Source organism: Sapajus apella, unplaced genomic scaffold, assembly GCF_009761245.1.
Source record: "Sapajus apella isolate SASKATOON/1434 unplaced genomic scaffold, GSC_monkey_1.0 scaffold16, whole genome shotgun sequence".
Lineage (NCBI taxonomy): Eukaryota > Metazoa > Chordata > Mammalia > Primates > Cebidae > Sapajus > Sapajus apella.
The window spans coordinates 21,862,546-21,875,840 of NW_022436956.1; the positions used below are offsets into that span (position 1 = coordinate 21,862,546).

At 46.3% G+C, this 13,295-nt stretch overlaps 1 protein-coding gene across 23 annotated transcripts in view; it reads right to left on the reverse strand.

Moving 5' to 3' along the window:
• The window catches only part of NCAM1 (neural cell adhesion molecule 1), a 311,891-nt gene that overhangs the window by 35,166 nt on the left and 263,430 nt on the right, over positions 1–13,295 (reverse strand). For 7 of the 23 annotated variants that reach the window (XM_032285519.1, XM_032285518.1, XM_032285535.1 and 4 more), the window contains 8 exons: positions 11,221–11,371; positions 10,660–10,844; positions 10,201–10,297; positions 9,705–9,875; positions 7,503–7,634; positions 6,357–6,371; positions 2,027–2,074; positions 12–53 (listed from right to left, as the gene is read on the reverse strand). In XM_032285519.1, the coding sequence (XP_032141410.1) occupies positions 12–53; positions 2,027–2,074; positions 6,357–6,371; positions 7,503–7,634; positions 9,705–9,875; positions 10,201–10,297; positions 10,660–10,844; positions 11,221–11,371 (841 nt within the window). The remainder of the gene's footprint in view (positions 1–11; positions 54–2,026; positions 2,075–6,356; positions 6,372–7,502; positions 7,635–9,704; positions 9,876–10,200; positions 10,298–10,659; positions 10,845–11,220; positions 11,372–13,295) is intronic. The other 16 variants (XM_032285539.1, XM_032285533.1, XM_032285538.1 and 13 more) reach the window with 4 other exon arrangements.

Genomic DNA, 13,295 nt, shown 5'->3' on the forward strand with positions numbered 1-13,295 from the left:
CCTGTACTCACTAGCTGGTTCTGTGGTTGCAAGGGCAGGAAGAGGCCAGGTTGCTATGGAAACATGACAGACAGAAAGGGCACAGAAAGGTGAAGAAGAGAATGGAGATAAATTAAACTCATAAATATATATGCATATATACATGGGTGTGTATATATTGTGTATATGTAGGCATCATTATAAAGAAAAGACAGAGATGGTGAAGGAGGTATTCTCTCACTTCTCTATCAATATTAATATACATACTTATTTATTTATTATTTTGAGATGGAGTCTTGCTCTGTCCTCCAGGCTGGAGTGCAGTGGTGCAATCTTAGCTCACTGCAACCTCCATCTCCCAGGTTCAAGCGATTCTCCTGTCTCATCCTCCTGAGTGGCTGAGATTATAGCCATCATGCCTGGCTAATTTTTGTATTTTATAATAGAGACAAGGTTTCACCATGTCACCTAGCCTGGTTTTGAGCTTCTGGCCTCAAGCAATCCACCTTCCTCGGCCTCCCAAAGTGCTAAGTTTAGTGCCCCACTTTAATACATATATTTAAAAGACCTCAATACACACATTTAAAACAGATGATCAGAGAGTTTGCTGACAAATGACTCTCATGCAGCAAGAGATAACATAACTTTCATTTATTCTTGCGAACTATATTCTGGGCAGTATGTTTTGTGTTTTTCACATTTAATCTTTAATTTTCACAAACACTTAAAAGGTAAGTCACCGAGCTAGCTCAGTGGAACCTAGTGGAAGCTCGCTGGAGTTCACCTTAGAGATAAGAAATCTGAGACTTGGGGAAGCTCAGTGACTTAGCCTAGATCATGGAGTTTCAGGTGGAAGTAGTGGAGCTGTGATTTGAACCCAGGTTTGTCTACTTCCAAAGCCTGAATTCCATCTGTGATAGGATAGTGCCCGGAAAAGCACCGCATGGGGCAGTGGGCATGCTTCTGAGTCAACCGATGGTGACAGAGGGCTTCTGAGCTTGAGGTTTGAGTCACCTCCTGAGTCTGAGCCCGAACCACAGGGGCTTCTGATATATGAAGGTGAATAAAGCCTGCCAGGCGGCACCACCCTGCCTACCCCTTTGCTGCTGTCTGCTACTCTGAGCAAATGCTGACATTGCATTCTTGTCTTACTCAGCTGTGGTCTTACTTTGCTATTTCCCCCTCGAAACCTACGTTCACAACTCCAAATGGTGGCAGGTCTGAAGCCCCTTCTACTCCTATGCATTCAGGAGAACAAAAGGACAGGATAGCAAAATTAATGAGATCGGAAATGAGCAAGGCTTAGCCAGGATGATGAAACCTGAGAGTGACCAGTTGACGTGATTGCTGGCTCCGTGGTAACGATCCCGGCTTGGCAAAGCAGAGCTTGATAAACATTAAAATGTTTGTGATTTTCTTTAGGGTGGTGGGTGACTACTCATCCTATTTCACAGAGGAGATAAACAAGGCTCACTTGTGGAGGGTTAAATGATTTGCCTAAGCGCCTACTGCCAGGCACACCTGCAAGCAGACACTGTTTATTTTCCCACAAATATTTACAAGAAAAGTATGCATTTACGGATAAAGTGAAAGCTACAGGCCTCCCTATCTAATTTCAATGTCTAAATCCAACTGTGCCAATTAAAATGAAGGTAAAAACAAAACACTCCAACACATTTTCTATGACCCTGCAGAGCAGACATTTTTCTTGGTCAATTCCTTTGGCTTCTCCAAATACGAGCTTTGATCCAGCCCACTCAGAATCCTGAGGACAGGGCTGGCAGCGGCCGCTTCGGGGATCCTGCCTGCAGAGTTTTCTATCCAGAGCAATGCTTTTCCCCCGCTTCTCCTCCAGGGAAGTCTGCCCCTCATGGAGCTTAGAGGCCCTATGCCTATTTCTCTTCTCATCTGCTTCTCTACAACCTGACGCTGCTTTCCGCCAACTGAGTTGAATTGTCACCTGGTGAAGGAGATAACGTTAGGCAGAACAAACTGTGGCTGGTGGAAAGCAACCTGCGGAGAGACGGATGAAGAAAATGATACTCACTATCTGGTGGAGACAGTGGAACAGGGGTAGACGAGCTAGTAGATGCCGCTGAAGAAAGAAAAATGAAGGTGGGAAAAAAAGATCATTGAGACACACAGATACTGAATGAAAAAATGGAAGCGACAACTCTGGGGTGTCAGTATGGGGAGCTGAAGCGAGTTAAAGTGGGAAGAACAACACCGTGCGTGAACAGGTGGCCAGGGCTCCTGTGAGGAGCAGGGCTCTCTCTAACGTCAAACCGTGAGGCTGTGCGCCTGCCAAACCCTGCAGCTCAGGTAAGGTCTGGGCCAGGAACAGCTGCACAAGCCTCAAACCTTGTCTGAAAACAAATACCCAGTTCAGCAGGACCAGCTGTCTCCATAGGACCAGAGGTGCAGGAGGAAAGGGAATTTGGACCTCAGTTTAAGGTGAACCAGTGAAGGAGAAAACAGACATTGGCTTTCATGTTACACATCTGTATTTGTGTTTCTATATAGGTATATATTTCCATATATGACTTTATAGAAAAATCTATATGCCTCACTCATTTCCACATCTGAATGAATGAAACAGAAATGGCTGTCCTACTTAATGTGTACTACTGAGTGAGGTTCATGGTCCTTTATTATACATATGATGCCGTAACCGCCACTGCCTTCCAAAACTCCCATGCAGAGTTATTTGGAGGTTATTTGGAGGCTGGTACAGAAAAGCTATGCAAATAATGTTCAGTGTTATTCTCACTCCTACAGAGAATAGAAATGTTGAAGAGACTGGGACTGAAATTCTAGCCAATCTTCTGTGTGGAGGATGGTTAGTTGTGCATCTGAGATATTGGGACACTGAATGGATCTTTGGTTTTTCATTGGCAAATATTTGGAAATAGTCCGATAAACAATCACAAAACAAAGTCCCCTTTGAGAGTTGGATGAAAATTTGGAAAAACCTCAACATATCCCTGACACTGCCTCAACATCTGATACTCATGGTTTTATCTTCCATATGAGGTCATCTCATTAAACCATTAGTACAGTGTCACTGGAATCAAAGCAACAAAGAACTGTAACTCATCATGATTGGATGGTCTGGTTAATGCAGGTAAAAGTATTTCTCTCCTTCCCTCTCTTTTCTTTATTTGGCTTGAATTGTTTGCATAATTGTCCATATTATTCTGGCAAAGAGATGGAATTTTACATGCTTTAACTACATATAAGACAATCCATTTAACTTATACTTGCAGTGTGCCACCTGGGGGACAACATGTGAAAGTAAAAATCTCAAGATGTCTCTTTTAAAAAAGTAGAGACTCATTCATAATCTCCATACTTGGAAAGAAACCATCTATTTTGCTTCATGGTACAGAAGCAAATTAAGAGGTAACGTTTGGGCAATGAAATTATGAAGGTGGGTAGCTTGGTCACGGAGGGGAAGATTCATACCAAACTGTAAGGAATCTGACAGAGCAGCCCCTCTTAAGGCAAACAGAGGTTCTGAGCTTTCCACCTGAGTGTCTTGATGGCATGCAGACATTTGGCTTAAAAATACATGAAATCGGCACATTTTCCCAGATTAGAGTTTTATTTGTTTGTTCGGAGTCACAGCTTCCTCATTACCTTCATGTACATTCATGAACTATACACAAAGGAACCTCCAAACAGGTAAGCCATGCTTTCTAACTGGCCGCTTGAAAGCAGTAGTCCATTAAGTATTTGTGGCTTTTACTAGCTTCCCCTGCTCATCCCTGTCTTGATATATGCACATCCCTGAACCTGGAGAGGTCCATTAAAGAACGAAGAAAGCAACCCCATTATTGAACCACCTCAGGGAACTTCAAGTGGTGAGTCAGTGCCAAATGCACTGGTCTCGCCTGACCCCTGGCAGCCCCAGAGTCCGGCAGCAACACCTCCCTGTGCAGCACACTGGCCTCTACTGATTCTGTGCCTTCTCTTTCTTGGGTCTTGGGGTGTAATCAGGGCACAACTCCAGTGGCATGGGACCCTGCTGTGCATCTGCGTCCCAACAGTATTATAGGACAGGGATGCAGTGTCAGTGATGCCAGAAGCTGGCATCGGAAACCAATGCCACTGGTTCTTGGGCTCAGTGCAAGCACACAGCTAAACTGGTGGTTGATTCTTTTTACCTAAGTTCAGAACACCTTTGTTTCTTCCAAAAAATGGGTGTAAGAACTCTGAGAAGGTCCTTCCTAAGGCTTGTCCTCAGCTCCTAGCAGCAAAAAGGTGGGTTTGTCATAGCAGTGGCAACTGCTGGCAGCATCCTCCCAATGATATCTGTTTTCAGGGTGGATCTAGGGGCAGCAGGATAATCCGTGGGCTAAGTCCTCACTTCAGCAACTCAGGGAAGGTTATCAAGCCACAAAGAAAGACCATAACAAGTTATATTTGGTGATAATATGATGTTCCCATATGTTCACCGCCTCATCCTGCTAAAGTTCTTGAAAAAGGAATGCTCAACTCTAAGACTATGCCATGGTTCTACCTATCTAAAAGAAGTTGCCTTTGATTCTTCAAACCATAACTTGATTATATGATTGAGAAAAACTGACTTTTTGTACCACCAACAATGCCTGCTGTTGTATCATTCATGATCTACTTGGAATGCAGAGATGACACCATCCTTTTCCAAACGGCTTCTTGGAGTCATGGTTACTTATCTGTTTCGATACTATCAGACAATAAAAAACAAGATCCGGAGATCTCTTTTTTGTAGTTAAAATTTTAAATTTAAATTTAAAATTTCATTAAAATTGTCATTTTTAACATTGACTTTAAAAATATAGCTTCTGCTATTAAAAAGAATATCTCACCTTTGCAAGAACTGAGCTGGCAATGAATGAAAACCACTGTGGTCTTTGAAGTCTAAGGCCCAGTTACTCTGATTCGGTACTCAAGCTCCAGTTAGTGGTTAGAAACTCAGAGGGGGGCCTCATCCCAGCCTTCCTCTCTTTAATGTAGCCAAGCCAGCATTCATTTACTGATCAAATCCAGATCAGAGGAAACCTGGAGACTCAGGTGAACCACCAGTTAAAGATCAGGGGAAAGATACAGAAGGAAGGTTCCCTCATGCCCAGAGTGGCTCCTCCTGAAGTTTCTTAGGGCACAGCTGCCAGCCCAGAGCAGGCACCTGTCAGTCCTACCTGACGGCTTCATCCCCCAACTCTGGTGCCTTCCAGAGCTGGTTCATCCTGGCACCAACTCTGCTCAGGTAGGAGATTTGACACTTGTTCAGAATCTTAGAACACCTACATGTAGCTACTTAGTATTTGCTGTTGCTGCAATATTTCTGAATAAACATTAAAAAGATAGGCTTCCCTGGGTACCTTTCAGGAGCCAGGAGACTTTTATAAAAAGAGTGTACAGCTTCCTGAATATCTTTTCTTCTGTGTCTGTCTGGGTAACACCTCCCTCCACTATTCTCTGCACTCAGCCTAGGAAAAGCCAAATCTCAGGAGAAGGGAAGTTTAGGGGCATATCTGCGGATGGGGTCAGCTACAGTTCATCTTTCTGTTACCCTTGTTCCCTGTGTCCTCTATTTACAGCTTACACGATTAGCATGTCCTTCCAGTGGGGAATCTCCCCGTCCCTACCATGCATAGCAGAAGAGTTCTTACATTAGCTGGTTAGTCTTCCCCAAACAAGGAAATGCACACTGCAAGTAACTACATGCTGAAGAACAGAGATGACCAGAGCTAGAGATTTAACCCTGCAATAGCTGCCTGCTGGACATGCCCATGACTCGGAACCAAAGTTCATGCTCTGTTTTGACGATGGCAGCTGATGTAGGAGCCTCCCTGACCAGTCCTCCTGTTCCCCTCTAGCTACCATGCTGACAGGCCAAAAGCAAGGAAGCAACTGAGCTCCATTCCTTTATCTTCTAAAAGCAAATATGAAAATACTTTCAGATTCTTTTTCCCTTTAAGGTGTTTTGAATAGTGGCCTGGCGGGGCTGTGGTCACTTTCCCGGCATCTGGCTGAAGGTGAGGTGGGAATAGCATGTTATTCAGGGCCCATCTGCAGACTTCCACCATGCTTGGCTCAGCAAACGCCATCTTTGCCGTGGGGTAATCATCACACACAAAAATTAATAAATAAGCACAATTTCCAAAGACACAGAAGTTGCATGCTCTAAAACAGGAAGAATGTTAGACTCTTGGAGTAACCTACAGACGTTAACAACAGCACAACTAGACTAAGGTCAGTGTGGTTAGGGCCCAGACAGTATCATCTACTTCAGCCTCTAGGGGACAAAAAAGGGACCGGAACTAAATTAAGAACTAGAACTAGCAGATGTTAACGCTATGGAAACAGGTAATGAGGTATGAAGAGGCACTTACGTGGAGGAGGGCTATCTGCATTTCCCATGGATGGAACACAGACGAAAAGAAAAGGCAAGAGACAGACCCAAGGAAAAAAAAAAAGATGTAAAAGAAATGAATAGAATCCTCAGAGCACATGGAGCTGGAAACTCAAATTATCAAATTACTTCAAATCCAGAGAAAGAAGCCATTCCTGTAGAAGGAAGATGAGATAGACTTTCCTATTTCTGGGAAGAGGTAAGGGTCATGGGTCCCTTTGCAGGCCCCTAGCTTCAAGGAGAAGGAAGCAAAGGATTCTCCCAGGTGCATTTTAAATCCAGAGGTCAGAGAGCCCAGGGAACTCTGAGCACTCGGGAATTTAGCTCTACAGTATCTTCATTAGCTGGTGGACTCAGGAGCTTCCCAGGGCAGCATCTCTGTCTGCAGAGGGGTAAGCAGGAGCAGGGCTTGCCTGGAGCCTGGCTGCTGGTAGGAAGGGAGGGCAAAGCGGGACAGGCGTAGTTTAGGGAAAGAGGGAATGGCAGAGGAAAACCTAGAGATATTGTCCTGAGTGGAATCAGGGAGAAGCAATTCTCTGGAAAGAGGCTATGAGGGATGCTCCTGGTATGGGAGAGAGAGGAGCAGAAAAGGCCAAGGCCAGGGCTGCCTCTTCCCCTTGGCTTTGCTGGATTTCTGCTGCTGCTCATATATTCTATAGCAATCTCCATTTGTCTCCAACTTAATATCTCTGCTGCATCAAAAATCCCACAATGCGTTATGTGAACTGTCACCATCTTTACCCTCTTCCTGCAAGTCACAGGGTGCTTAGGGCTTCTGTGGCCTGTCAAAAAGCAGCTCTCCCAGATCCTTCGACAACTCACTGCTGGTTTTCTCCCCACTGCCCTTAATAATGTGTCGCTGGCTTCCCCCTGGCTGTTACTCTAATAAGCTGGACCAGCTACTAGGACAGTGTCCCTAACCCCTTGAAGAAAGAGAGGGTGAAGGGACCGTATGTTAGCTGTCACTGAGAGCCAGAGAACTAGGAGGTGGGGCCTCCGGGAGCAGAGGGATCTGAAAGACAAAAAGCTGTGATCTGAACAATGACACGGGCCAACTCAAGGTCCCCTGCTTCCCCCAGGGAGGAGAGGGTAGGCTGGGAAGAGGCAGGCAGCTGCCTTTACTTACGGACTGGCTGTGTCTTGAACTCGGAGGCCGCGCTGATCTCGCCCAGCCCTTTGCCGTTGAGTGCCGCCAGCCTGACAGCGTACGTCGTCTCGGGCTTCAGGCCCACGATGGTGACAATGCCCTCCATGCTGGCTGTTGTGAGAATATGGGAAGGATCACAAAAGAGTGAAAGTCTATCGTTAAAATGGTGCAGCCGCTCTGGAAAACAGTAGGGAGGGTCCTCAAAAAATTAACTGTAGATTTATCATTTGGTCCAGCCATTTTATTTCTGGGCATATGCATAGAATTAAAAGTTGGGACCACACAGACACAGATACCTGGATATCCATGTTCACACAGCATCATTCATAATAGCCAAAAGTCAGACACAACCCAAATGACCATTGATTAATGAATGGATCCATGAAATGTGGCATATACATACAATGAAATGTTATTCCACCTTCAACAGGAAGGAAATTCTGACACATGCTACAACATGGATGAACCTTGAAGGTATTAGGGTAAGTGAAACAAAATAAGCTAGTCATAAAAGAACAAATGCCATATGATTCCACTTACATGAGGTACTTAGAATAGCTAACTACGTAGAGACAGAAAGAATGGTGGTTGCCAGGGACTGAGGGGAGATGGCAAATGAAGAGTTAGTGTTCAATGGGTGCAGAGTTTCAGTTTGGTATAATAAGTGCTGAAGATGGATGGTGGTGGTGGTTACGACTTAGTGCCACTGAATTGCACACTTACAAATGGTTGAATGTAAAATGTATGCTATGTGTATTTTATCGTAATAAAAATAACTAGAATTGATCTTTTTTTAACAAAAAGGTCTGTTGGACAGATAGTAACATGAGATCAATCTGCTACAAAATTGGTATGAGGTTTCAGAGGGAAGTTAGGAAGGTAAAATGATTGCTTTCCTCTGGCTCTAATCCTGATTTCCCAGCAGCTTCTCTTGGCTTCCCCGGCTCCCCCAAGAAGCTGAAGGAGTGATGGAAGCTTTCTGGCAGAACTAATTCTGAGGAAAACTGTGTTGGACTATGTCTCTGAATGGCCGTGATACCAAAATCCCAGCTCACTCCCAATTCCACTCTAACTACCCCACAGCAGACCAGGATTAAAAGTTTGTACAGAAACAAAACATACTTCGCTGAGTTATTCCAATTAAACCCAAAAGGGGGAATCCAACATAAGCACACACCATCCTCGGATGATCTGGGCTCAGAAGTTTCACACTGCAGTAATCCAAGGGTCAGTCTTTTCATCTTTAGCTTGGAAAGATATCACAGGAGTGATTTAAGAGCAGATTTGTCCTGCTGGCTCTGCTTGCTTTGTTACTATCACAATTATAGGACAGTCACTGAGCACAGATATCCAAGCAGGACTGGCTGGGTCTAGGCAGAAAACCTGAAGCACAGGTAACTGTGGACTGAGTAGGGTGGACTGGACTCATCTGGCCATGCTCAGAACCTATTCACTGGCCTCATCTATCGGTGCTCAGAACCTATTCACTGGACTCATCTATCGGTGCTCAGAACCTATTCACTGGACTCATCTATCGGTGCTCAGAACCTATTCACTGGACTCATCTATCTGTGCTCAGAACCTATGCACTGGACTCATGTATCTGGGCTCAGAATCTATGCACTGGACTTATGTATCTGGGCTCAGAACCTATGCACTGGACCCATGTATCTGGGCTCAGAATCTATGCACTGGACTCCCCTATCTATGCTCAGAACCTACGCACTGGACTCATCTGGCTGTGCTCATAATGTACAGATTGGATTTATCTGGCTGTGCTCAGAACATACCAACTGGATTCATCTGGCAGTGCTTCAGAACCTATGGACTAGACTCATGTGGTTGTGCTCAGAACCAACGGACCTGACTCATCTGGCTGTGCTCAGAATCTATGCACTGGACTCATCTGGCTGTGCTCAAAACCTACGCATGGCTCCTGCCTGGAATGTGGTAGAGATGCCTTCATCCATCTTGGCAGGGTCATGAGAATCAGGCTCCAAAGCACAAGCATGGGTTGGGGCTGCAGTAGGGGCAACAACTCTACAGGGAGATGTGACCGTGACCTAATTCTGGAGGTGCAGTTCCCATTTCTGTAGGAACACGCACAGGATGGCAAGTGGGGACATCTGAGCACTGAGGCACTCATGGTCCCAAAGGAAACACTGACTCCACCCAACTCACCTTCCTTGGCATCATACCACTTGGAATGCCATACTTCTTCACCCACTGCTCTCCACTCAGCTTTGTATTTGAGGATGGGCACCCCACCTGTGGCCTCTGGTTCATCAAACTGCACCTGGGCTGTGCTGGAGTATGGCTCCACCTGGTCGATGGATGGTGAAGAGGGGGTGTCTGTGGGGAGGACACATATGGAGACCCAGGTGAGCCCAGTTTGGCCCAGGACTGTTAACTCCCAATCACCAAGGCACGTCTTTTGTCATTTCTACTCCCTCTTGGGAATCCTGTTGCTATATCCTGTCCTCCTGGCCCATCTCACCACATGGTTCTCCCACAACATGCCCCATGCTCAGCTCCAATGGCTCCCAGCTTTCCAACCCTCTGGCTTTGCTGACCCTGGCTCTTTCTTCTTCCCAATATCCTGGAATCACTCAAGTACACAAATTGGGCTGGCAAGGGTAAGGGAGTGCATGTGGCAGCTGCTGTAAGGGGCACTTACCTGCTTGAACAAGGATGAATTCCAACGACTCCTGCCCAATGCGGTTCACTGCAGTACAGTTGTAGTTTCCAAAATCATTCTCAGAATCCGGGGTCACCTTTAGAAGGAAGGGGCTCTTGGGTTATAAGTGTCACATGGGATGGTCACAGACTCAGATCTTTATTTACTGGATTAAGTTAGTGAAAAATAGAACTAGTAAAGCACGAATCATTAGCTCCAGCCCAGCCTTAAACAAGAGAAAACAATAGCAGCAGGGCTTATGGGAGAGGCACATCAGGGAGGAGACTGGTGGAGCAGGTGAAGGGGAGCTGAAATGAGGCTCAGCATCTTCTCCAGCTCATGCCTTCCCTGCTCAGGATGTGCCACAGAAGCAGGAGGGAGGACTTGAGCTACATTCTGGAGCCCACCTCGAGTCAAACTGTGCCTCCTCCATTCTGCCTCACCCCCATCCTGACTCACCTCCAGATAGCTGGCAGAGGGGGTGTTGTAGATCTTGATATTGCTGTAGTTGGAGCTTGGCAGCAACTGACCATCCCGAAACCATGAGATTGTGGCACTGGGATAGGCAAATACCTCGCAGGTGATGTTAACCTGGTTCCCCTCCCAAGTGTACACAGCCACAGGGCCCTGTAGCTTGGGGGCATCTGCAATAAATAACAATGACTATCAGGATGACCGCCATGGTCATGGAGCTCCCATATCCTGTCTCCTGGCACTGGAGAGGCAGGTGTGCCCCAAAGCAGAGCTAGCGCCTGGTATAGTAGAGGTCAAAGCCATTTTAGAATTCCTGTGCACTTGTGCAGCATGGGAAGACTCAAGGGCATGGCAGGCTTGTAAGAAGCCTGGAGATAATGTGTGTGGGTGGCATGGGGACAGAGCTCTGAAATGGCCTAGGGCCAGCTGCAAGAAATGCAAGCAGAGCTCATAGGGTGCAGGTAGGTCCTTGCTGCTCTTTTCCTCTCTCATCCTGATTCTGCCTTGCCCCTTCCTCCCCCAAGTCCTTCCCCATTTATTCCTCACATTGCACTTCAAGGTACATGGACTGGGAGTCCTGGCCGATGGTGTTGCTGGCGGTGCAGATGTACTCTCCAGCGTCGGTGTACTGGATGCTCTTCAGGGTCAGTGATGACACGCGGGCATGGCTGCGCACCACCATATGCCCATCCAGAGTCTGCCAGGAGGAAAGGGAGTGTGTCAGAGCCTGAGACAGAGCGGAGGGCAACAGTGCTATGGCAGGACAGGGGCTAGGAGACTAGGTCATCGCTTGTATGTGACCCATCTCACCTCCCCTCTCCTCTCTGTGCCAATGGCTGTCTTACTCTAGGTACCATCTAATGGGGGAGGCTCTGGGAAGCAGCATGAGAACTTGGGAGTTTCCAGAACAGAAAATGAGTCTCAGTTACATGAGGCATCCTCATCTAAGTGCCAAGATTGGTTTACAGCTAGGTCCTCCAAGATGACTTTGTTTGGGATGTCTAAAATGGAAGCCAAGGCTTTGGCCAGCAGATATTACAGCAGCAGCAGTCCTGCCTCATAAGATCCTGGGAAACCTGCATTCCCAGCCTGTCCTTTCTGTCTGCCCACTTGCCAGTTCTACGGTGCATGCACCTGTAGCGGGACATTCCAAAGTGCCCAACATAAGAAATTATTAAAGAAACCCTTATTTGTGCAGCTGCCTCTCTTACCTGGATGCTTAAAAGTAAGATAATCCCATGTAAAAACAAGTCAAACAACTCAAAGATCAGGAGCCGTTGCACTGGAAGTGAGGGTAATTGGGTTCTCTCTCTAGGGACAATGGCACAAACAGTCCCAGGCAGGTCTGGGAACCTTGACACCTTGGCCACCACCATTTTATAGTCCTTGATACAGCAATGGGCTTCCTGAATCTCTGGAATTATAATGACTGGTCAAAAAGAGAATAAGCACATGGTCCTTAGGCAATGGGAACTGGAATATTTCCAAGGGAATTTTACCCTTGACATTCTGTGTAAAATGGTTCCTGCTGGAACAGGAAGAGTCTAGGCATATGGCCCAACTTCAGATGCTCAGGAAAGTTGGTGATCTGGAGAAGGGTCTTGTTCCATGTAGACTGGGCCCCCTTGTCTCCAGTATGTAATGTTCTGTACAGATGGACAGGAGGTTATATTCTGCACCTAATGTCTGCCATCCCATGCGTTGGGTCTTTAAAGAATGACAGAACACTTGGCTTCAGGCTCTTGGGATATGCTGGTTTGGGGCCGTGAAGCCCAGAACTGCAATGTCATACAGCAGCTAGATTAGGAAGCTCACAACAAGGCAACACTGGCCTTGTTCAGCAGTCTCAGCAGATCTACCATGAGAAGTCTCTCTGACCCTCACTAACAGGTCATCTGAGTGACCACTCTGGTCACCTGAGCCCACTGCATTTCATGTCTGGAAACTGAAAAACAACTGCTAGCAAGAAGAGAGAAGAGCCAAGCAAAGTCATGACTGCCTACTGCTGCGGGTGCTCTCTGGCATGAGTGCTCTGATGCTCTGCTTTGATCAATAAATCCAGGAGACTGGTTGGTTGAGAGCTGCATCCCAGGAGATTCCATACATTAATGAGAGATGACAACAAATAGGTGTAGAGCATTTTGCTAGAAAGCCTCATGACACCCAGTTTGTTGGAGATACTGGATTTTTGAGGGCTGACATTGCTGACACATTCCAGGACTGTTTTCATACATCATACCCAAGACTTTACCCATGAATCTAGACTAGTGGCCTCGAGAGCATGGGGCATCCTGGCAGGTATCTCTAAAGGGCTATGCTGACCTGCTTATCACTCCTACTTGTCCAAAACAAAGCAGGACTGAAGGCAGAGGGAACTGAGGATAACCCCTGACCTTCCTGGTTATCTCTGTGGTATCAACCAGCAACTGAACTGTAATTCTTTGTGACACAGACCAGACTTGTCCTGGGGCTGCCACACACAAACTTGGAAACTGGACCATAATCTTCTGGAAGTCAAGAGAACATTTCCATAAGGAAGATATGTTGTAACAAAAAAGGCAGAGAAACTCATGTAGGTAAGAACAGGACCTTAACGACAACAAAGCAGGGGATATTCCAAG